Source organism: Sus scrofa, chromosome 5 (assembly GCF_054392235.1).
Source record: "Sus scrofa isolate SSC_HxYL_T2T_F1_AM1 chromosome 5, Sscrofa_HxYL_maternal_Yorkshire_Landrace_v2.0, whole genome shotgun sequence".
NCBI classification, from domain to species: Eukaryota; Metazoa; Chordata; class Mammalia; order Artiodactyla; family Suidae; genus Sus; species Sus scrofa.
Genome location: NC_139387.1, coordinates 58,401,940 through 58,426,061, shown reverse-complemented (window position 1 = coordinate 58,426,061; position 24,122 = coordinate 58,401,940). Strand labels below are relative to the sequence as shown.

The following is a 24,122-nucleotide window of genomic DNA, read 5'->3' as shown; positions in this document are numbered from 1 at the left end:
TCCACAATGCTAACCCTTTGACTTTGAATTCTATAATTCTACCACTGAACTCAGGGTCATTAAATTGAAGGGCAGTGGAATGAAACAGAGTAGAACATGGCACTCAGAGGATCCTGGTCCCTTTCAGATGTCCCAGTCATTTGGTCCTCAGGTGATTCAATCATTAATTGATTCCAAAGTTCAAAAAACCATTTCTAGTTGTAGGTCCCCCCTTTATGAAGAGGATTTATAATTACATGGGTTACCACTAGGCTTTTATGGTGCTTTTTTCTGAAAAACTGGGAGGACAGGTAATCTTAGAGACATTAACCTGAAGTGAATTTCTAGCACTACCCCAATTCTACTCCCATCTCCAGTAAGATGCAAACTTAGTGGGAAACTCCAAAACCAATCCACTTTTGGAAGATGTTTGATTTCAGGTGGAGTTAAAACTCTAAAGAGGGACTAAGAACCAGATTTATAAATGGTCAATAAAGACACAGGAGAAGGCAGAGGAAGGATGCATTTACATAGCCTGCTGGTCTCTAATATCTGCTATGTAGTTGTAAGCTATCTTGGTCACATTCTGCTGGAGGAACCAAACTAGAGCCAACTGATAATCAACATAATCATCAAATTTTATTTATGGATCCATAGGTAGAAGAAAGTTGTTAACCCAGGATAGACAAGAAAATCATCTATAGAGTTTTTTAAGATACAAATTTTAGACTCTGCCTTTACAAATTATGCATCAGTAGGTCTAGGGTGGTATCAAGACTTCTAAGAATAATTGCAGGAAGCTTCACTAATAAATCATAGCCACAGCCTGAGTTGCATACTTACCCCTATGTCTACCAAGAGTGTATTTTTCCAGCCCTTCTTTCTTTGCCAACCGATATACATAAGAAGTCCTTTGATCCTGTCCAGTGCATACAACACCATCCAAAACTCTTTCATTAATAATCCTCATGGTTAAAAAACTCAAATGAACAACCATCTGGGCACCTCAGTCTCCCGAACACCAATCTGTTGATCTGATTTGTACTTTGATGATTTGTTTCCTCTTAATTCTCTCTGATTTCACAAGCTAAACCATCTTTCCTTGAGTTACTTGTCTCTTGAAAAACTCATTTGTCCAGAGGGAAAAATGAGGGAGAAAGAGAAGGAAAGGCCATTATTCTTACCAAGAAGACAATGTTGGTGTTTTGATAGAGAGCTCGGGCCACACAGATTCTTTGCCTCTGACCCCCACTCAGGTTGATGCCCTAGAGAAGAAATATCCATAAACATCCACCTTTTCCCTTAGTAAGTGAAATCATCTTTCTGGGAAAAAAAAATTCCCTTTAAAATACTAATGTCTCTAAAAAAATCATAAATTGATGGTAATTTATTAATTAAATTGTGATAATATTGCTAAGGCAAAATGAAAACTATCTAGTGGTCAACACAAATTATATGAAGATAATTTTTGACAGATAACATCAGTCCTTCTTTGTACAGAGAGCTCGACTGTACAAAAACATTAATAACCAAAAACCAAGGCGAGTGCTGAAAACTGCAAGTAATTCCATAATTGTTTCTAGTTTCATGAATTGTCTGTGGTGTATTTAACACGTGCCTCTTAAGTTTGACACAAGTTTTATTCAATGGAACTCTTCAGCAATATGTTTTTATAATCAAGTGGTAATTATAAAAATTCAAAAAACTAGTATTTAGGAGTTCCCTTGCAGCAAGCAGGTTAAGGATCCAGTGTTGTCACTGCAGTGGCTTGGGTTGCTGCTGTGGTACACGTTCAATCTCCAGCCCAGGAACTTCCATATGCTATAGCCGTAGCCAAAAAAAAACAAAACAAACAAACAAAAAAAAAACTCAGTAGTGTTTATTGAGCACTAAGTACATGCCAGGCTTTTGTGAATGACTTTACATTCCTTATTTCTCTTATTTGTCATAGTAATTTCAATGTGTAGGCATTGTTCTCCACATGGAAACTAAGGGTCAGAAAAGTTCAGGTCATACTCTTAAATACTATACTATGCTGCAATAAAGAACAGCCATAAATAATGCTGACTATGGAATCAGACCAATCCCACTTGCATCAGAGACTCTGATTGGGCAAGTTCCTTTGCTTTCAGTCTTTGTTTTCTTACCTGCAATATGCAGATAACAAAACACCCATATAACAAATTTGTTGTAAAGGTAGATAATGCATGTAACAAAAGCCTCTGCCTAGTACTGACACCTATGAGAGTTAAACATTGTAGCCAATGGCACAAGCATAAATATTTTTCAGCTGGTCGGAATTGTAAGACATCAAAGTAAAACATGTTCATACAAAGAAAAAAGAACTCTTTACCCGCAGAGAGGAAGAAGTTGAAGGAAACAATCTCGGTTTCCAAGTCAAAGCAAACACCAAGTGAGTACATTTGATCAAAGGCAGAGGCTGCTTCATTCCCCTTGAGAACTTTTGAGCGGCTAGCAAAATGTGAGGTGTATGCAGGTTACTCAACCAAGGCTTAAGAGGGTGGCATCAAGAACTCCTGTGCTCCTGCTTCTGGAACTTGTCACTAAGAAAACCCACAATTCAGGAGTTCCTGTCATGGCTCAGTGGAAACTAATATGACTAGTACTCATGAGGACTCAGGTTTGATCCCTGGCCTCCTCACTCAGAGGGTTAAGGATCCAGTGCTGCCACGAGCTGCAGTGTAGGTCACAGACGTGGCTCGGATCTGGCGTGGCTGTGGTTGTGGTGTAGGTTGGTGTTGGTGGCTACAGCTCTGATTCAACCCCTAGCCTGGGAACCTACATACGCCATGGGTGCGGCCCTAAAAAGACAAAAAAAAAAAAAATGAAAGGAAGAAAGGAAGGAAGAAAGGGAGAAAGGAAGGAAGGAGAGAAGGAAGAAAGAAGGAAGGAAGGAAGGAAGGAAGGAAGGAAGGAAAGAAAGAAAGAAAGAAAGAAAGAAAGAAAGAAAGAAAGAAAGAAAGGAAGAAAGAAAGAAAGAAAGAAAGAAAACCTACAATTCAGGAGCACTCTGATTTTGTTAAGCTCCATGAAAGGTTAAAGCCAACCAGATGATTTTTCAATATTTTTATTCATCATTTAATTAAACTATACATAGCTCACCCTCTCTCCAATTTCAGTTTGGTCTCCAAATGGTAGTAAGTCAATATCCGGCTGAAGAGAACAGGCATCTGTGACAGCTTTGTACCTTTGGGAGAAATGATTTTGAGTTTTTCGATCATTACTAAAATACTGTTTATTAATGAAATCCCAGGTTCAATGTCTTGGAAGCTAAAATAAAACACTTATTGAACAACTTAGTATAGACCAACATCTATACTAGGTTTGTAGATATGAAGATAAATAGATACTGGTTCCCACCTTTATAAAACTATTAATAAGGTCCCATTGTATAGCACAGAGAACTATATTCAATATTGTATAACAACTTATAATGAAAAAGAATATTAAAAAGAATAGAAATATACGTGTATAACCGAATCCCTTTGCTGTACACCTGAAACCAACACAACGTTGTAAATTAGCTATAGTTCAATTTTTTTAAATGGCTAAATTTTTTTTTAAAAACCTATTAAATGGAGCAAAAGATTGATTACAGGTAATAAAAATGTACCTTGTTAGGTACTACAGATGGGTATGTACAAAGTGCTCCTAGATTATGCAGGAAGAAATGATGCTCTGAGACAGTAGTGACATCTTCACAGAGCTGGTGAATTACAAGGTGTGTCCAGGAAGATGAGTTGTAATTTTCCATGATTGAAAATGAGGGAAAGGAGGCTTAAGGATCTGCAGGAAGGTAGGCAAGTTCATGGTGCATATGAGGAAGAAGAGGAAGCTCACTTGGGCTAAAGCATAAGTTATGGTGGGGACCTGTGCCCAAATTCACAGTGCTGAAGGGAGGAGAAAATTGGAAGATGATGAGGATGGACAGTACACAAGTTGAACAAAGGCTGGACCTGGAAATAGGATGCACTGGACATATAGGGAAGCATGGGGACTGCGAGTCCTGGGGAAATTATCAATGGTTTCATTTTCTCAATCACCTCGTCTTAATATAGTCAAGTCATTTTTCATTCTTCCCTTTTCTTCTCCTTGCTCTTATTTGCTCGTCCTTACTCTAGAATGCTCTTCTGTCAACTGTCCCTTCTTTTTCCATTTCTACAGTCACTGTCAAGTGCAGGCAACAAACATGGCATGCCTGGATCATCATTCCAATAAACTTCTAAATGTCCTTTTGCTCCTAATGCAGATTCATCCCACATGAATCTGTCACGACACAGCTAGATCACGTTTACTTTTTTTTTTTCTTTTTACAGTTGTACCTGTGGCATATGGAAGTTCCATGGCTAGTGGTTGAATCAAAGCTGCAGCTGCTGGCCTACTCCACAACCACAGCAACAGCAATGCAGGAATCGAGCCACATCGGCAACCTATGCCACAGCTTGCAGCAGTGCCAGATCCTTAATCCACTGAGCGAGGCCAGGGAGTGAACCTACATCCTCATGGATACTAGCCAGGTTCTTAACCCACTGAGCTGCAATGGGAGCTCCCACATTTACTTTGTTAGTCCCCTTTTTAACACTTGCTGTGTCTCTCAAGAGAGCTAGGATAATGCCCAGACTGGATTTTAAGGCACTTTACTGCCTCATCTCAGCCTTCCTGAGATCTAGTTTGTCATTATCAATATTCACAGATTCCTTTCTGTCTGGTTTGTTCCCAGGCCCCAGTCTTTTGTGCTTTGAGTATTTCCTCCCACACTCTTTGCTTTCCTCTCCCCTCCCCCTTCCTCATGCCTGTCCCTCAATTTAATTCTCTTTGACTTTCAGGACCCAGCTTCGGGTAAGATTCACCCCTTGTGAGGGTGGCTTAAGGGAAGTGTCACACCTTTATTCATACACTGTTGAAAGGCAGCACATTCTAGCTGCTCTCAGTAACCAGACCCCTCAGATCCTATACTCTTCCTTTTCTTTCCATGGTTAACCTCCTTCTGCTCTTTACTGGGGTTTTCCTTTTGTTTATCAACAACCTCAGCACCACCATCACCCCCAACTCACGCGCGCACACACACACACACGCACGCGCGCGCGCGCGCACACACACACACACACACACACACACACACACACACACTTCCGTTTTGGCTTTTTGGTTTTGGTCTACAAATTGTCCTCTCTAAGTGTATAGGACAAGCTGAAATTTCCAGGAAAACTTCTCTTTTAAAAGTTGGCTCAACAGACTTGGTGATGAGGATGGAAGCAGGGCAAACAGAGAAGAAAGTCCTGACATAAAGATTTCAGAAACCAGGAACCAAATACAGGAATCAGAAATAGTTGTTCATGGGAGTTCCCCTTGTGGTTCATTGGAAACAAACCCTACTAGTATCCATGAGGACACAGGTTCGATCCCTGGCCCCACTGGGTTAAGGATCCAGCATTGCTGTGAGCTGTGGTGTAGGTTGCAGATGCAGCTAGCTCCCATGTTTCTGTTGCTGTGGCTGTGGTGTAGGCCAGCAGCTGTAGCTCCAATTTAACCCTTAGCCTGGGAATTTCCATATGCCACAAGTGCGGCTCTAAAAAGACAAAAAGGAAAGGAAAAAAAAAAAAGGAAACAGTTGTTCATTTTAATTCTAAGTGTTATACATTCAAAATTACCTCTGCTTGTTGAAAGGACTTCCAAAGGTAATATTTTCTTCCACCGTAGCATTTAATAGCCAAGGCTTTTGAGCTGCATAAGCCACAGAATACCTGCTCCTACTGGGAAATGGAAAAGAAAAATAAAACATCAAAATTATGCAAGGATGCTGTGCTGTATCTGTATTTTAGTATAACTAAGAAAAATGAAAGTTGATAAAGTATCTCAGAAATGGAGAACTTCTAAAAAAGAACATTTTAACAATCATCAATTTTATTATTTATCAGTTAAATATGTCACTAAATTAAAGGGTTTAGATTTTAATTAAAACAACACACAATGTGCAAATTTGACTTTGCTATTCTAAAGAAGTATTTTAAAATATGAACTATTAATTAAAATTTTATTTCTAAAATGACTATTTTATTTAATTAAAAATAATTAAAAAAATATTTCTCTCTAATAGCTCTCCAATAGCCATGGAGGTTTTACTTTATATTAAAAGCACTTTACATAACTATGAATCTTACATAAATTCCTTAAAAAAAGACGGGAACTGATACTATAATTAATATATGTGTTTGTGGCTTAATCGCATTAACATATTTTAAGCTAATAGATAATGTAACTATTTCAAAACAAAAAATAATATCTTGAATAGTCCATTTCAATATTGAAACTACACATTTAAAAATCACATATTTCAATACATATTGAAATAGTTTATTTTTAAAAAAATGATAGCCTCCTCCCTGTCTTCCATTTTTTTTGGCTTGTAAATTCTACCAGATGTCTATACATCAGATTTTAATTTTCAAAATTAGGAAAATGCATGTGAGTTGAAGATAAAAAAGACAAGGGGACTTGGGTAGGGAAGGGGTCAGCTTCAAAATCACATTTCCACAGTTAGTTTACCATCTGTAAGTATTAATTAAGGAATTAAGGTTAAAAGAGAATATGGTTAAGAAAAAGAGTAGTTAGAAATGCTCAGTAATCATCCTGAAACACTGTCTTAGGGCTTTAGGAGACATGGCAATATATAGTATCTAGTAGTCTCTTAGATAATGATCTGTGCAGTAAAACAGTGGTTCCCAACCTCTGGCATGTCTGCTTTCCTCTCCCCCAGGCTACCCCCTTTTTTTTTTAATGGGTGAAGCACTTGGCTTTCACTTCTAGCTTAGAGGCAGATCCCATCACTGTTTAACTCATAAATTCTTGCTTTTTTTTTTTTTTTATGAAATCCCATATCCAATTTGCTAGGAAGAGTCTGAGTTTCAACCAAAGGTGAGACATGTGTGACTCATGGAGAAGATAACAGCTGACACAACAGGCCATTTTGTTTGGCAAATTAATTCTTTTTAGCAGCCTCCAAATGTTGGGAACTACTGCTATTAGAAATATGCTAGCACATTTTAATAAAAATTACTTGGTACTTTCTCAGAATGAATAAAATGACAAGAAGTAAGAGACTGAGTATCAGGTAAGGTCTGAGGAAGGAAGTTATTCATATTAAATGCAGATTAAAACAGAAATAATACCTTCTGGTTGCTTCAAAAGAAGGTTCAGATTCATTTACACTGCAAGTATGGTAAACAATGTTCATTAATTATGAAATATAAGTATAGAATGAATGTGTGCACATATCAGGTAAGAGACAAACATTGGGCATATTAAATAGCTACTTTACCAAATGGTTTTTGATATCAATTCCAAAGACAAACCAGATGAATGGCAGTCTTCTTTTTCAACTTTATCAGCTAGGAAACAATTACTTAGTAAGCTTCCAAAAGAAAGACAGCACTATTCTCCTTCATACAAAATTTGGGTTTATGCAAGGGCTTTGTTCTAGCCCCAACTCTGCTCCAAGTAGCTGGATACATCTAGGTAATATTTCCAGAATAGTTTCCTAGTCTATATAAGAATTTGATATTTCCAAGCATGCCCTACCTTTAAAATTCAAATTTAATCCACTTAAATTCCTAATGAGTTACCTACCCTACGGCAAGAGAAGAAATACTGTTTGTGCTCTCAACTTGAAGGGTTTAGGCACAGTCTGGCCCTTAAGACACTGGTAAGAAAGATGGACATGCACAATGCATGGTCACACCTGCAACATTTGAGTACTAAATTAATTACTGATTGATATATTTGTCTAAAACGAGATGTTTGACTAATTAAATTTAGTCTTAATCGATATTGTGGGGAAAGAACACCTGAGGACCTATTCGTTTTATTATTCTAAATTTAATATTTCAGTTGAACTCCATCATTTTGAAACACACGAATTCAAAAACCACACACATAATGAAAGTCAACAAGAACTCCAAAAACAGATCCTATTTCACATTCACTTTTGTGGAGAAAACGTCCCTAAGTATGTTACCTAGTGACATTCGACTTAGTGTTTGTAATGATAAGATTTTTCACAATTGCACATTTCTAATGACAGCTTGGGATGGTTAATAGAGGCAGGGAAAAACAACCTTAGACTAAACATTCACTCTTAATAATGGTTATTCCCTGATTTAAGTTGCTCATAAAAATAATGAAATGCACAATTTCCCAAGTGATATTTTCCACACACGCTTTAGATGCCAAAAAAAACTTGGATTTTATTTTATTTTATTTTTAGTGGTAAAAAGCCAATAAATGACTGCAGTAGTTTTAGTTCATCTGAGGAAGAGAGAAAAGAGATGAGGAAAAGCAGGTGAGTGGCAAAAATTAATGGATTAATCTGCCTACGGCCGTCCAGGTGGAAATGCCCATGAGAAATTTGAAAATGTCAGCCCAAACTGGAGATACGAATTTGAAAGTCATCGAGTTTTTTCAATTACTATTAATTAAATGCAACTACATGCATTTAATATCAATTCTAAAACATTTGTTGATCACTTCCTTGTGCCAAAATACTAGAGATAGAGTAAACAAAGAAAAGTTATTCCTTCTTTTGTGTTGCTCTCTGTTTTGTGGGAGTGTGACAAGGGAACAAACACTATGATAGGTTCAGCAAAAGGTGATATCAGAGCACAGATGCAGGAAACTCAATCCACCTCTGGCAAATCCGGGTAAACAATGGAATTTATGCCAGATGGATAAGTAAAAGTGGGCTAGATGAACAAAATATAAAGAGTATTTCAGACCAGTTAAAATACGTACTGGATGACCTTGACATATCCTGGTCATACGAGGAGCTGGTATAAATTTATCTTGGCTAAAATGTGGGTGTCTATGGTAAGTGAAGAAAAGTATGATTTTAAGAAAAGTGGTGAACTTAAAAAAGGATGCCCAGCCAGAAAATGAAGGAGCCCATAAACCATTTTCAGAGTGAACTTTTTCCACAGAGTAGTAAAAAAGCACTGAAAGGATTTAAACAAGGGAGATACAGATTCGGTTCAGAAATATCACTGATTGCCAAAGGGAACAAATGAATTGGAAGGGGAAAGACTGGTGGTAATTCAGAGACCTCTGGAGCTGTAGGATTCTAGAGAAGGGAAGGCAGTGCCCTGCATTAGGGAGATGGGGAATGAATGAGGAGAAGTAGACACGTTCAAAGATACCTAGGATTGTGTGATTGACAAGTTGAGGAAGAATGGAGAGGAGGAAGGAATCCCAGACAGGGAACACAGATAAGGAAAAGTGCACATGGTGGGGGGAAGAGATCAAATTCAGCATCAGACACGTTCAGTTTGAGGTACCTAAGGGATGTCAGAATGACCATGGCCAGGAAGCAGAATGTGAAGCTCAGGAGAGAGATCTGGTCAACAAATAACGATTTTGGGATGATTTCCCCTCAGAATATATGCCTTAGATACCAAGGACTTTAGGTTCTTTCCTTTGCCAGTGAAAAACCAATAAATGACTTTGACAATTCTAGCTTATTTCAGTTAAGTGAACAAAGGGTCAGGAGCAGACAGAGGAAGCTAAAGTCATGGGAGGCTATGTGGATTGCCCAGCAAGTATATAGAGAGGCAGAAAAGAAGCGGGGAAAGATGGAACCTTGAAAAACATCACCCTCTAACAAATGGCCAAGGAAAAGACATTTGCAAAAGCAAGTGAAAGGAGCAGGCAAAAGTTCTAAGAGGTAAACTTGACTGTGAGTTTTACTGGAAACTAAGCAGAGAGACATTTTTAGGAAGAATGGTATGAGCAACAAAGTCAAGTGGAAAGGAAGTCAAGCAAGGTAGTGATCAGAAAGTGTGCAGTAAATTTAAAAACTAGGACGGCACTGATGGATTGGATAAGAGGTAGACACCAGCCTGAAGTGGACTGAAGTAAGAGGGACATAAGAGGAACTGGGGGGGATGAGGAAAGACCTTTTTTTATCTAAAAAAAAAAAGAAGGTGAAAGAGTGGTAACTGGAGGGGCTGTGTACTGAAATTAGAAAGATGATGGAGATAGAGAGAGGGTGTGAGGAGGTGAGAGGGTCCTATTTTTCTGCAAGTGGAAATGGAAAAAACCTGGGACTCAGCAAGATGTGAAAGAGATAAAGAGCAAAGACAACATGTTTTGGCTTTAGGACGTCTCAGTCTAGTGAGGAGAGCAGCTCACATTTGTTCTTTGAACAAAGTGCAGAGGGACTGGAAGAGAAGGTACATTTCAGTCCACCTGGGAGAGTAAGACAAGGTTTTATGAAAGATACAACATCAGAGCTGACACAAGAAAAGAAGAGTGAGACCACCAATCTGAGAAAATTACAGAGGGACTATGTGCATTTGAGAACGAGCTTCCTGGAGCACAACAGTAAGGGAGGGAAGTGGAACAGCAGGATATGAATTTAAGAAGTTCGTAAGACAGGGACCAGTTCATGAAAGGCCCTTTTGTGCAAAGAAGTCTGGAGTATTTTATTTCCTTTCTGCTTTGGACAATCAATAAGAGAATTACAGGAGTTCTCTTGTGGCTCAGTGGGTTAAGTATCTGGTGTTGTCACTGCAGTGGTTTGGGTTGCTGCTGTGGCATGGGTTTGATCCCTGGCCTGGGAACTTCCACATGATGTGGGTGCAGCCAGAAATAATAATAAAAATAAAAGATTTACTAGCAAGAAGGTAGTAATTAGATGTTCACATCAAAAGTAAAAACTCACAACAGTGTGGAGAAAGGTAAGGGAGTTATTACAGTGAGTAGCTCACATATGCGATAAGTATCTGAACCAGGAAAATAATTAAAATGTAAGGACTGACATAAGAAAAGTGATTGGTTGGATTCTGCAGGCAATGGAGAGAGAGAAGAATCTCGGTTGAATCTCTGGGATCTGACTTGGGCACTCACTCGCTGATTTCAGGGGGTGGGGACACCACCCTTCCAAGATTCAGGAGGAGAAGCAGGTTTTGGAAACAGCAGCAATATGAAAGGTATGAGCTCAGTTTGGATGTGTTCAGTTGGCTGCTTGTATACAACTTTTTGGAAAGAGGTATTATGTTTTCAGAAGCAAGATCTTGGCTAGAAATGTACACTGGTGTGTCCTTAGTACTTAGAGAGCAGCTAAAGTCAAAGATACAAATAAAGGAAGGAGGAGTTCCCATTGTGGCTCAGCAGAAATGAATCCGACTAGGAACCATGAGGTTGCAGGTTCGATCCCTGGCCTTGCTCAGTGGGTTGAGGATCCGGTGTTGCCAGGAGCTGTGGTGTAGGTTGCAGGTTGCAGACACAGCTTGGATCCCACGTTGTTGTGACTGTGGTGTAGGCCGGCAGCTGTAGCTCCAATTCAACCCCTAGCCTGGAACCTCCATATGCTGTGGGTGTGGTCCTAGGGAAAAAAAAAGTAAAAATAAATAAACACATAAATAAATAAATACATAAATAAATAAATAAAGGAAGGAGATCCTGTAGTAGACTGCAGAAAGATTGAAGGAGAACTAGAATATTCTTCCTCACCTTCCATCGCCACTTGTCCTTACTGTTTAACTCATTAATTTTGGCTTATCCTTAAAATGTAAGTTCAAGTATCATTCATCTATGCATCCCCTTAAAAAAGCCTTGTTGACCCCACAGACTCAACTCAGGTCACCTATGATTGGTTCTTCTAAAACCCTGTACGTTTTCTTCCTGACAATGGCAACAATTGAACCAAATAATTATGGAACTATTTTCTTCCTTCCTCATGGCCTTCTAACAGTATGCTTCCTGAGAATAGGGGGCTGGTTCCCTTGTTCAATTATTTACCCCCCAACAGTGAATACAAAGATTTGCATGTTGTAGGCATGCGATATACAATTTTTAAAATGTAAATAAACATGAAAGTGTCATGGAAATCAAGAAAGGAGTTGGTTTCCAGGAGTCATCCATGGTGAACAGTTTCAAAGCTATGGAGAGGTTAAGACTGAGGACAAAACATGACAAGTGAGCATTTAGGAAGTCAAGGCGAGAACTTTTCAGCCTGATTGCATTGTTCTGGGTAGAAGGAAAGCAAGGAGATTAAGTGTGGGTAAATTACTCCTTTAAAAAGAGAAATGTTTCAGGCATTTATGAGATAGGCAAGACTTTTTTTTTTTTTTTAAATGAAAGCTCATGGAATGAAGAAAGAAAGAAATTAAAGACTTCTATAAGAAATAAGGCTTAAATCCTGTAGTAAAGTCCTGAAAAAGGCATGACGGCATATGGTGGATCTTCACTTCTGAAGACCTCCCCTTGCAGGATTTAGCTATATTTTCCTTTAAGACTGAAAGTTAAACATCTTTTACTAGCTGCAGAGGAAGAAAGCAAAAGTAGATAAAGATCCATTTGTAGGTAGCCATTTCTCACAAATAAAAAAATTGTCCTCTTTCATTTTCCAAGAGTGATATGGCCCTTAACTTTCAGAGCTCCTCTTTCCAAACTTCTCACTTGGCAATATGTTGCATCAAATTCAATTATGGAAGGTTATTTTCTCTCTTCCTAAATAAACACATACATACTCAAATAAATAAATAGCATTATCTCTGAATTCTAACATCAGATCCTATTTGACTACATGGAAATTACCAGTTCCATGTTTAAACTCATCACCCACCACTCAGTGTGGCAGTGAACAGTGCTAGGCAACTGAGACAGCAAAGAGGGCAGATGGAAAATTCCCTTTAGGAAAGTGACATCCAATTATACTTCCATATGCAGGATTTGGGTGTACTTTCGTTCAAAAGTAAAAGTTAGCCCTGGTATTCTAGCAATTTCCGAGTTCATGATTGATACCTTACGGAATGGGAAAAAGTGACTTCTGTAATTTTAAATCAGGAACCATATTTGGAAGAAGGGGACGCAAACATGTTATATCATGTCTGACCTAGAAAAGCTGACTCAGTGTTGCTGTTATCCCTTCATGCCAGGCAAAGTCACATAAAAAGAAGCAACTCCTCAATTCACCAGTCTTACAGTAACTGAGCCACTATAATTACATCAAGACAATACAAAATAGAACATCGGGACAAATAGGGTCTGGCAATAGCATGACTGATGTCATGGGCAAGGTGGAAAGGAAAAGAAAGGGAAACCAAAGATAGATTATGGCTACGTCTCACATGATTACCACAATAATTATACATTCTGAACTCTCTCATGGGAACCGTCCATCAGGTAAAGCATTTTAGTTCCAGTTCCTAAAACATTAGTAGGAATTATTATTTATCATGACAACCAGGAAAGGACAATTTCAGTCAGGCAGAACATTGCCTTTTCAACAACCATAAAACACATCCATGAAAAAAAGGAACCCTCCTACACTGTTGGTGGGAATATAAATTGCTAGAATCACTATGGAGAACAGTATGGAGGTTCCTTTCAAAACTAAAAATAGAACTACCATATGGTCCAGTAATCCCATTCCTGGGCATATATCCAGAGAAAACCATAATTCTAAAAGATACATGCACCCCAACATTTACTGCAGCACTATTTACAATAGCCAAGACATGGAAGAAACCTAAATGTTTGTCAACAGATGAATGGATAAAGAAGATGTGGTGCATATATACAATGGAATATGCTCACTCATAAAAAAGGATGAAATATTGTCATGTGCAGCAACATGGATGGACCTAGAGATTATTGTACTAAGAGAAGTCAAAGACAAAAAGTCATATGATATCACCTATATGTGGAATCTAAAAAAATGATACAAAAAATAAAAACAGAAACAGACTCACAGACTTTTTGAAAATAAATTTATCTTTACCAAAGGGGAAAGTTTGGGGGAGGAATAAATTAGGAGTTTGGGATTAACATATACACATTACTATATATAAAATGGATAATCAACAAGGACCTACTAGCATAGGGAACTCTACTCGATATTCTATAATAACCTATATGGGGAAAGAATCTGAAAAAGAATGGATATATATATCCATATATATATATATATAATTTTTTATTTGTGAGAAATGGCTACCTACCAGTGGATCTTTATCTACCTTTGCTCTCTTCTGCTGAAGCTAGTATAAGATATTTAACTTTCACTCTTAAAGGAAAATATACCTAAATATATTTAGATACTTATATTCATTTTACTGTGCACCAGAAACTAACACAACATTGCAAATTAAGTATACTCCAGTATAAAATAAAAATTAAATTAAATTGATAAGAAAAAATAGAGCACACTCAGGTGCAGGAGCAAGAACTCTGGCATTTTGACAAGTCTGGAGAATTTTTCAGTCCCTCCCTGTCTCTCTCACATTTCTCTTCTGGGGCTACTCCATGTCAGAGGTTAAAGGTAGCACTTGCCAAGGAGACATCTATAAATGTCTTTGTGTATCAAGTTCTACCCATCCATGCATGTGTGTCCTGGGGGAGTGACAACACCCTTCTCCGTCCCAGAGTAAATATTTCTTGCTGCAACAGGACAGAGTACTTTATAGGACTTGGCTCATTCCATCTATGAGGGCACATTTAAAAATAAAATTCATGCGACCAGAGATATATTCAATGATGAATGAATGACGGCAAGACAGTTGGGGCCTTACTATAACATCTAGTTTATTTTTTGCTTTATTCTGCCTTGAGCTTTAATTTTTTTTTTCACCTTTTAGGGATGCACCTGCCGCATATGGAAGTCACCAGGCTAGGGGTCGAATCTGAGCTACAGCTGAGGCCTATGCCACAGCCACAGCAATGCCAGATTCCAGCCATATCTGTGACCTACACAGCAACTCACAGCAATGTTGGATTCTTAACCCACTGAACAAGACCAGGGATCGAATCCACACCCTCATGGATACTAGTTGGTTTCATAACCTGCTGAAGCACAGCAGGAACTCTCTTGTTTTGAGCTTTAAAAAATAGCAAGCAATTAAGTCTGCTGAGGTAAAGGATATCTTAGCATTTATACATCATCAACCTGTCAATATTGATCACGTCTAAATTAGCTTTGCTCTAATAACATTTATGCCTTTCTTTATTGGACTAGGCAAAACTTTTTTTTTTCCCAGAATGAAAAGTAATTGCAAATAACTCTTTTAAAGAAGGTCAGTATCCTCTGAACTTGCTTGATCTTAAAATGTTTTCTTAGATACTAAGGATACCATGGAAGAAAATTAAGTAGTTCTCATAAAGAAAAATAACATTTGCATTAGCTTATCCAGTTTCTTAGAGGGTTAGTTTTTAATTTGTGTGTGTGTCAGAGCCAATCCAAATATCTTTGGAAGAAAATTTTTCTCCTTTGACCATGAAGAGATGGGATTATTGACTATTAAAGCAAATGTTCATAAAAAGATGATTTTTAAATTACAGTGATTTTATAAGTACTTAGAATTATCATAAATCCTTTATCGTATCTTCATCCTACTGACTCTGAATTTAAGATCTAAATTTTCATTAACTTTTTATTTATTTATTTTTTTTGTTATTATTATTTTTTTTTTAGGGCCACACCCTTGACATGTGGAGGTTCCCAGGCTGGGATTGAATTGGAGCTGCAGCTGCACTGGCTTACGCCAGAGCCACAGCAACTCGGGATCCGAGCCGCCTCTGTGACCCACACCACAGCCCATGGCAACACCGGATTCTCAACCCACTAAGCGAGGCCAGGGATCGAGCCTGTGAACTGATGGATGCCAGTCGGGCTTGTTAACCACTGAGCCACAATGGAAACTCCTCATTAGCTTTTTAAAATTAGGATTTATGGGAGAGATTTCTTTCTTATTTCTTTAAATTTTTTAAAAACTTTATTGAGTAAATGTGTGTTTTTATCTCTCGTTTCCCTCTTTGACTAGTTTCCATGAAGCTGCAAGAGGAATTGGGGGCCCATATTTTATAAACATGCAAGAATCCAATACATGTGTTTCTACCTATCAACTGCTCAGATTATTATTTAAACCTTATTTCTCTTCTGATATATTTATTTTCAAACTTTATTATGTTATTTTAAATAAAATAATTCACAATTTTTATGAAATTAGATACCGTATAAGTGTTATAAATTTGCCTAAAATACTGTGTGTGCGTATATACATGTATATATGTATTTACTCTTGCTTAGAAACTCAAGAAAATAAATAAGTAGACTGTATAAACTACTTTCCTAAGTCCCATATCATTTATTTATCCATTCATAAGTTGTAATGATTATTAATGATAATACTGGTAGTCAATTTGGCCCAAGTGAAGCTAGGATCTGGAATCTTACTTAAATAACACTAGAGAAGACTATATTATACAAACATTCTATTTTTTTTTTTTTTTGTCTTTTTGTCTTTTTGCCTTTTCTAGGGCCACACTCATGGCATATGGAGTGCTGTGGCCTACCTCAGAGCCACAGCAACTCGGGATCCGAGCCGCGTCTGCAACCTACACCACAGCTCACGGCAACGCCAGATCCTTAACCAACTGAGCAAGGAACCTCATGGTTCCTAGTCAGATTCGTTAACCACTGAGCCATGACAGGAAGTCCCTTTACAAACATTCTAGAAGTATAAAAATAGTATCTCAAGCTGTTTCTATCTATGTCTCTCATTCTTTCTCTCTGTGTTTTGTTTGTTTGTTTTTGTCTTTTTAGAGCCACACCCACAGCATAAGGAGGTTCCCAGGCTAGGGGTCTAATCGGAGCTGTAGCTGTCGGCCTACACCACAGCTCACAGCAACACCAGATCCTTAACCTACTGAGCGAGGCCAGGGATGGAACCCAAAACCTCATGGTTCCCAGTCGGGTTCATTTCCACTACACCACGATGGGAACTCCTTTCCTCTCTGTTTTAATGCTAGTGAAACAAGGTAAAAACAAAACCCAAATAAGCTGATTGTAACCAAACATGTCATGCAATATCGTTTAATCTAGTAAGACCTGATTCTCAAAACCTGCATTTCTCCAAGATGGAAGGTGATCACCAAGGCAGACCACATACCACCTAGCACCCAACCTTAGTGATCAATAGGAACCCGTCATGAAGCAAACCAGTGATACCAAAAATAGCATTTACAGTTCTGCTGTTTCCAGCTCAAATTACACAGTCAAACATTTCTGTCTCTTAATTGGAGTTTAAAATAGAATCTATTCTAAAAACACCTGTAAATAGTTTTTACTCATTCTCAAGAGATGTCTGCGTATGTCAATAGTAGACTGTGCTACAGTGGAACTTACAATGGTCAGTACAAAGGTCTAGGGCAAGGTTTCACAACCCCAGCACAACTGCTATTTGAAGCCAGACCTTGCTGTTGGGGGGGCTGTCTTGGGCGTCACAGGATCTTTAGTAGCATCTCTGGCCTTTACTAACTAGATCAGCAGTAGCCAATTCCCCTGGTATGACAACCAAAAATGTCTCCAGACATCACCTAATGTCCCCTGGGAGCAAATTCACACGTGGTTGAGAACACTGGTCAAAAATTTAATATTTTAGGTAAGGGGTAACCATTTTCTCCATAAACTGCTTCTGGGAGGTCTACTAGGTAGGTCAAACTAAATCAATATGATTTATTCGTTATTACACACTTATATAATATAGTTCTGAGTCACTTTATTACTACAATGTGCCGTGAAGAACCAAAACAACCATTCATATATTCAGAAGAAGTACCATGTTAAATACCTCCTTTTCCATGTCTCTGGAGTTGCATAGCATACTAGTCTGACATAGCCATATCTCCAACTAAATATTTCCAGTGTCTAGTTTAAGCTGGGTGTGGAGAGAAATGGCTGCTTTCTCAGCCCCTTATGACACGTTTGGAAAAGATTGTATTTCCTCTCAGACCATTAAGGCTCTGTGTGAAGGTAAGCTTTATAAATAATGCAAGTTTTCCATAACTTCTTTGATTATAGGGATGCATTTGTAAGTTTTATTTCCTTGTTTTTTATTTTTTACACATCTGCCGCATATGGAAGTTCTCAGGCTAGGGGTCAAATCAGAGCTACAGTTGCTGGCCTACACCACAGCTATAGCAACATGAAATCCGAGCTGCATCTGTGACCTACACTGCAGCTTTCAGAACACAGAATCTTTAACCTGCTGAGCGAGGCCAGGGATCAAACCTGAATCCTCCCAGAAGCTGGTCAGGTTCTTAACCTGCTGAGCCAAAACAGGAACGCTAACATTTTATGTCTTTCAATGTTACCCACTTAACTAAAAAAAAAATCTATCTTTACAATCCCAATCTTACTTAAAGGCAACATACTAGTTTATACTATTATAAACCTCTATAATCAATTGTTTTATAATTTTAAACTTAGAATAGTTAAGATTTCCACTAATTTGATTTTTGTTTTTTAAAGCTGTGCTTATTTCTGAGGAGTCCTCAGACTCCTAACCTGGGAATCTATTGTTCTGATTTCTTCTCTTGGAAGATCATGAGATGTAAGACAGAGCAACAGGAACCATTTCAAAATATACATACTTGCTCCAGTGAACTTTCCCTTCCAGTGTCTGCATCTCACCAAGGATGGCAAGGAGGAGAGAGGACTTCCCACATCCCACTTGGCCCACAATCATGGTTAACTGACCTAGAGAAAACCAACGAAGGATAAGAACTGGACAACATGGAATTCACTTAGTACAATAAAATCAAAACCGAAAAGGCTGATGTTTCACCATCAATGGCCCAATGGTGGTCTCAGGCCACAAAGTATTCTAAACACCTCCTTTCCCTGAAACTAAGTTTTATTTTTGGAAAAGGGACGAAAAACTAAAATCTATAGATATTGACATGCTGTTTTTAAAACTCTTAGAATAACTGACACTAGGAAAGAGAACAGGGAAATACTCGCCTAAATCATCTAGTTATTATTTAATTCATTCAGAAAAAAAGACAATTCTAACAAAATAGATAATTGAGATGAAAGTGATTTGGGTTGTTCTTCCTTTGATTTTCACGTATAATAGAAAAATTCCAAGCTATTGAACATGAGGCCAAGTTAAAAAAACATTCCTATTCAATGATCCAGACACTGACAATAAAAACAATTAGGTATTGGAGTCTTAAATATCTTGAAAACTTCATCATTCTTCCTCAGGGATAGAAAACTATTTTTTCATACACCTTTTCTTTAAAGTCTTTCTTCAAAAAAATGAGAAATCAACTACTCCGTTATTTAAATGCCACAAAACACCTAGTAAACTAAAAACAGTTCATTTGGATGGTAAATAATGTGTTCAAAAGTCCACACTCTATAGTGAAACTCTATAGTGAAAGGTCCACACTCTATAGTGAAAGGTCTTGTGATTTCCAGTCATTCTCTCAGTGATGCAGAGGCCCATGAGCTCCACAGTGCAAATAAATAGCTCAGAAATGTTTTTGTCTTTAAAAAGTCTTTCTTTTGGGTCACTTTGCTGTACAGTAGTAGAAAAGTGACAGAACACTATAAACAAACTATAATGGAAAAAATAAAAATCATTAAAATAAAAAGTCTTTCTCTCCTCATTGTAGGCTCAGTTATCTTGGAAAACCACGATCATAATAATTAACAATTACCCAAAATTGAGTAACAAATGATCCTTACCTGTTGGAATTTGAATATTTATATTAGATAAAGTAGCTAAGCCACTGCCCCATGAAAAGTATCCATTTGTGACCTAGGAAGTAAGAATATAGAAATTAAATTATAAAATTACATAAAATGTGATGTTACAGAATAATTCCAATTAAAGTAAATTTTCTTTATCAAACACTGTATAAGGCTTTCAACACAAGATAGAACACACAGTGGTGAAATTCTAATTTAGAATGATAACTATTTAGAGGCACAAATGAAAACCAAAAAAGAATGGCCCTGAGAGGAGGGTCTTTGAGTCAGTGGTGTTATGAAGAATGTAAAAAACTGTAAGAATTTTCCCTGAAAATTTGGGACTGCTGGATCATTTATTTGTGAGCATTCTTTTGAATCGGAGCTACAGCTGCCAGCCTACTCCACAGCCACAGCAACGCAGGATCCAAGCTGTGTCTGTAACCTACACCACAGCTCATGGCAACACTGGATCCTTAATCCACTGAGCGAGGCCAGGGATTGAACCCCAAACCTCATGGTTACTAGTCGGCTTTGTTTCCTCTGAGCCGCAATGGGAACTCCATATGTGAACGTTCTTAAAAAAAACAATCACCCAAATATTTTCCAATGTTACTCCTACATTGATTATTTTCTCATTGCTGCAATTCCCAGAATCTTGGTGATATAAAGTAAAGAATAGAAATAACTGCAAATTATTCCGACAAAATGTCTCCTTAGGAAAGGAGAAAGTTTTGTAATGAATGAGTGTTCTGAACTATGTGGATTTATTGCTAATTATTGATTTTTAAAGAAAAAATTAAGGGGAAGGAAAAAAAAGCACAGAAATGAGGCAACATTGCTTGGCAGTATAAATCTCAACAGCCAGCAAACAAAAAACATATCCCAAAGCAATCTATTGTTTTAATGCCCTTCAAGAGGACTTGATAGTTTTAACAGCTATAAAAATGGAAAACAGAAGAGGTATAATTGACCCCACAGATTGGAAGGATGAAAAGAGACAGATAAGGGGAGGGAAAACGCCTGAAAAATTAAAGGAAACTAGTAAGGCCACACCTCGCTCATACATTAATATTTTGTTTCCAAACCCCAAGTGATGAAATTTTTAAGCACATTTTTGTTTAGGAATTTTGCAGAATAAATTGGTGACATCTAAATTATAGCTAAAAATATCCTTTAAAAGCTGAACAATTTAAAAAGCGCAAGTTGCTTGAAAAGGCTAGATTGTGTTTTTTCATGTAAGTTTTCTCCCGCTTGTAAAATGTATGGCATTTAATAACATCTATCACATAGATATACATGAATTTAGTCCTGGAAGGACAGTGGCGTGGAAGGGCTGGATCACTGATCACTTTGCAAATATTTGCTGAGCACCCAGTCTATGTGAGGCCCTGTGTCAGGGATGATGTGGGCCACAAAGATGTAATGAATCTTCCCTGGTCCCTTGGAATTTACAGTTAGTTGAGTAGTTAAATGAAGACAAGACAGTCCGAGCTAAGTAACAAACAGGGCAACAAACAGACCAAAGTGCAATAGCAGTTCAGAAAGAAAATCATTTATGTCTACCTTGAGGAAAAAAAAAGAAGAAGAAGAAGAAAAGAAAAAAAAGACAAAATTTTAAGAAAGGAGGACTTTTAGCTAGTTTTGGGAAAAAATACTGAATTTCAACAAAGGCATTTCTGGGTAAGGAGCTACAAAGTGAACAGGATCAGAAAACCTCTGTGAGGTCCTCTGATCATAGATGTGAGAAAGATAGAACATGCTATAGCTTCACAAAAAGTGTGAGAGGAAAGTCAGAAAGCTGCAGGGAAGAACCAGAGGAAGGCAATGTCACCTCTTGATTTGGTCCCACACCAGAAGTACCAAAGAGATTACCACTTACCTAAGGGGGTGTAGGAATTAACTTTGACCCTTCTCCTCCACCCTGCTCAAGTGGGTGCTATATATATCTCTGGTACTTCTTCGTAGAACCAAATTAGTAGGTGACCTCAACAGAGGAATGAGTAAAGAGGATGTGGTATATACATACAATGGAATACTACTCAGCCATAAAAAAGGAATGAAATAATGCCATTTGCAGCAACATGGATGCAACCAGAGATGCTCATATTAAGTGAAGTAAGTCAGAAAGAGAAAGACAAATACTATATGATATCACTTACACGTTAAATCTAAAATACAATACAAATGAAGCTAGCTATAGAACAAAAACTAGCTCATGGACACAGAGAACAGACTTGTGGTTGCCCAGAGAGAGGGGGTTGGGAGAGGGCTGGAGTGGGAGGTTAGGGTTAACGCAGATGTAATCTATTATACACAGAGGGGATAAGCAAGGTCCTACTGTATAGCACAGAGGACTATATTCAATGTCCTATGATAAACCATAATGGAAAATAATATTTTTAAAAGTATATGTATGTATAACTGCATGACTTTGCTGTACAGAAGAAATGAATACAACATTGTAAATCAACTACACTTCCACGAAACACACACACAGTTAAATCCCCCATTGCGATTTGCTCTTCCATTCCCTTTTACAAAATTATCTCACTTCTCCCCTATAAGGATTAAAAACCTGGTTTCCCTAACTAGCTGCTTGACCTTAGAAAATTAGCTAACATATTAATCCCCACAAAGCTTCATGAAAGGATAGGTACAAAGATGGTCCTCACAGCCTGGTTTGCAATGGAGGGAAAATGGAGCCAATGCAGCAGCCATCACTAGGGGACAAGTAAAATGCAAGGATACACACTATACAATCAGTGGTGCAGTCAGAAGGAGCAAACACCTTCTGCAGCTCCATACCAAAAACTCAAACAACCCCAACAAAAAATGAGCAGAAGATCTAAACAGACAGTTCTCCAAAGAAGACATACAGATGGCCAAAAAACACATGAAAAGATGTTCAACATCACTCATTATTAGAGAAATGCAAATCCAAACCACTACAAGGTACCACCTTACACCGGCCAGAATGACCATCATCCAAAAGTCTACAAACAATAAGTGCTGGAGAGGGTATGGAGAAAAAGGAACACTAGTACACTGTTGGTGGGATTGTAAATTGGTGCAACCACTGTGGAAAGCAGTATGGAGATTCCTCAGAAAACTAAGCATAGAACTACCATTTGATCCAGCAGTCCCACTTCTAGGTATCTATCCAGAGAAAACCACGACTTGCAAAACACATGTACTCCAATGTTCATTGCAGCACTATTTACAATAGCCAAGACATGGAAACAACCTAAATGTCCATCGACAGAGGAGTGGATCCAGTACATATACACAATGGAATATTACTCAGCCATTAAAAAGAACAAAATACCAGCATTTTTTGCAACATAGATGGACCTAGAAACTATCATGCTAAGTGAAGTCAGCCATACAATGAGACACCAATATCAAATGCTTTCACTGACCTGTGGAATCTGAAAAAAGGACAGACTGAACTTCTTTTCAGAACAGATGCTGACTCACAGACATTGAAAAACTTATGGTTTCCAAAGGAGACAGGTTTAGGGGTGGGGTGATGCTAAGAGTTTGTACAACTGTAAATTTAGTAAATTCATTGAGTAATGCAAAAAATAAATAAATAAATAAATAAATAAATAAATAAATAAATAAATAAATAAAGAGAAATTTCTGCCAAAAAAAAAAGGAAGGAGCAAACAACGTCAGGAAATCAAAAATATAAATGCTCATGACAATACTACACATTTAACAAGGATATGAGTATCTACTGAGCACATTACTGCTGACACCTTAATGTTAGGAGGATGAGGGGATTACAGACATAAAGATCAGGGTTAAGAGGAAAGAATAAGTTAAAATACAAAGGCAGGAACCAGATAGACACAAAAAATCACCTACTGTATGATTCTATTTTTATGAATTATCCAGAATAGATAAATTCATAGAGACAGAAAGCAGACTGGTAGTTGGCGGGGGCAAGAGAGATAGGGTTTCCTTTTGGGGTGATAAAAATATTTTGTTAACCATATAGAGGAGATGGTTTAACAACACTGTGAATCTTAATGCCACTGAATTGTTGACTGTATTTTTATTTTTTGCTTTTTAGGGCCATACCCACAGCATATGGAAGTACCCAGGCTAGGGGTCAAATCTGAGCTACAGCTGCAGGCCTCCACCACAGCCACAGCAATACCAAATCTGAGCCACTTCTGAAATCTACATCACAGCTTGTGGCAATACCAATCCTTAACCCACTGATTGAGGCCAGGGATCGAACCCACATCCTCATGGATTCTAGTTGGGTTTAATACTGCTGAGCCACAATGAGACCTCCCTGCTGACTTTAAAATGGTTGGTTTTATGCTATGTGACTTTCACCTTAGTTGAAATCATTAACAATTTAAAGGTGGGACCTTACATATCATTGTCCATTTCTTCCTGCTGAAAATAAGGAAACAAACTGAATAAAATATCATTCGTTAAAAAAAAAAATCTCATTAAATCAAGGAATAAGGGAATGCCAAGTAAAAGTATAAGGAAAAGTACAAAAAGAAATATCATCCCCAGAGCACCAATGTGTCATTTCCTCCAAATGGTCAAGAATAGCTAAGATGTTTTG

The 24,122-nt window shown here is 37.8% G+C and overlaps 1 protein-coding gene across 50 annotated transcripts in view; it reads right to left on the bottom strand.

The window, feature by feature from the left end:
- ABCC9 (ATP binding cassette subfamily C member 9) overlaps positions 1-24,122 on the bottom strand; it is a 137,723-nt gene that overhangs the window by 61,237 nt on the left and 52,364 nt on the right. For 30 of the 50 annotated variants that reach the window (XR_014803757.1, XR_014803761.1, XR_014803763.1 and 27 more), the window contains 6 exons: positions 19,526-19,598; positions 18,424-18,529; positions 7,170-7,208; positions 5,652-5,753; positions 3,103-3,187; positions 1,164-1,244 (listed from right to left, as the gene is read on the bottom strand). Coding sequence is in view for 42 of the 50 variants with exons in the window: in XM_021092237.2 (XP_020947896.1) it covers positions 1,164-1,244; positions 3,103-3,187; positions 5,652-5,753; positions 7,170-7,208; positions 18,424-18,529; positions 19,526-19,598 (486 nt within the window). In the remaining 8 variants the exon portion in view is untranslated. The remainder of the gene's footprint in view (positions 1-1,163; positions 1,245-3,102; positions 3,188-5,651; positions 5,754-7,169; positions 7,209-18,423; positions 18,530-19,525; positions 19,599-24,122) is intronic. The other 20 variants (XR_014803766.1, XM_021092239.2, XM_021092238.2 and 17 more) reach the window with 1 other exon arrangement.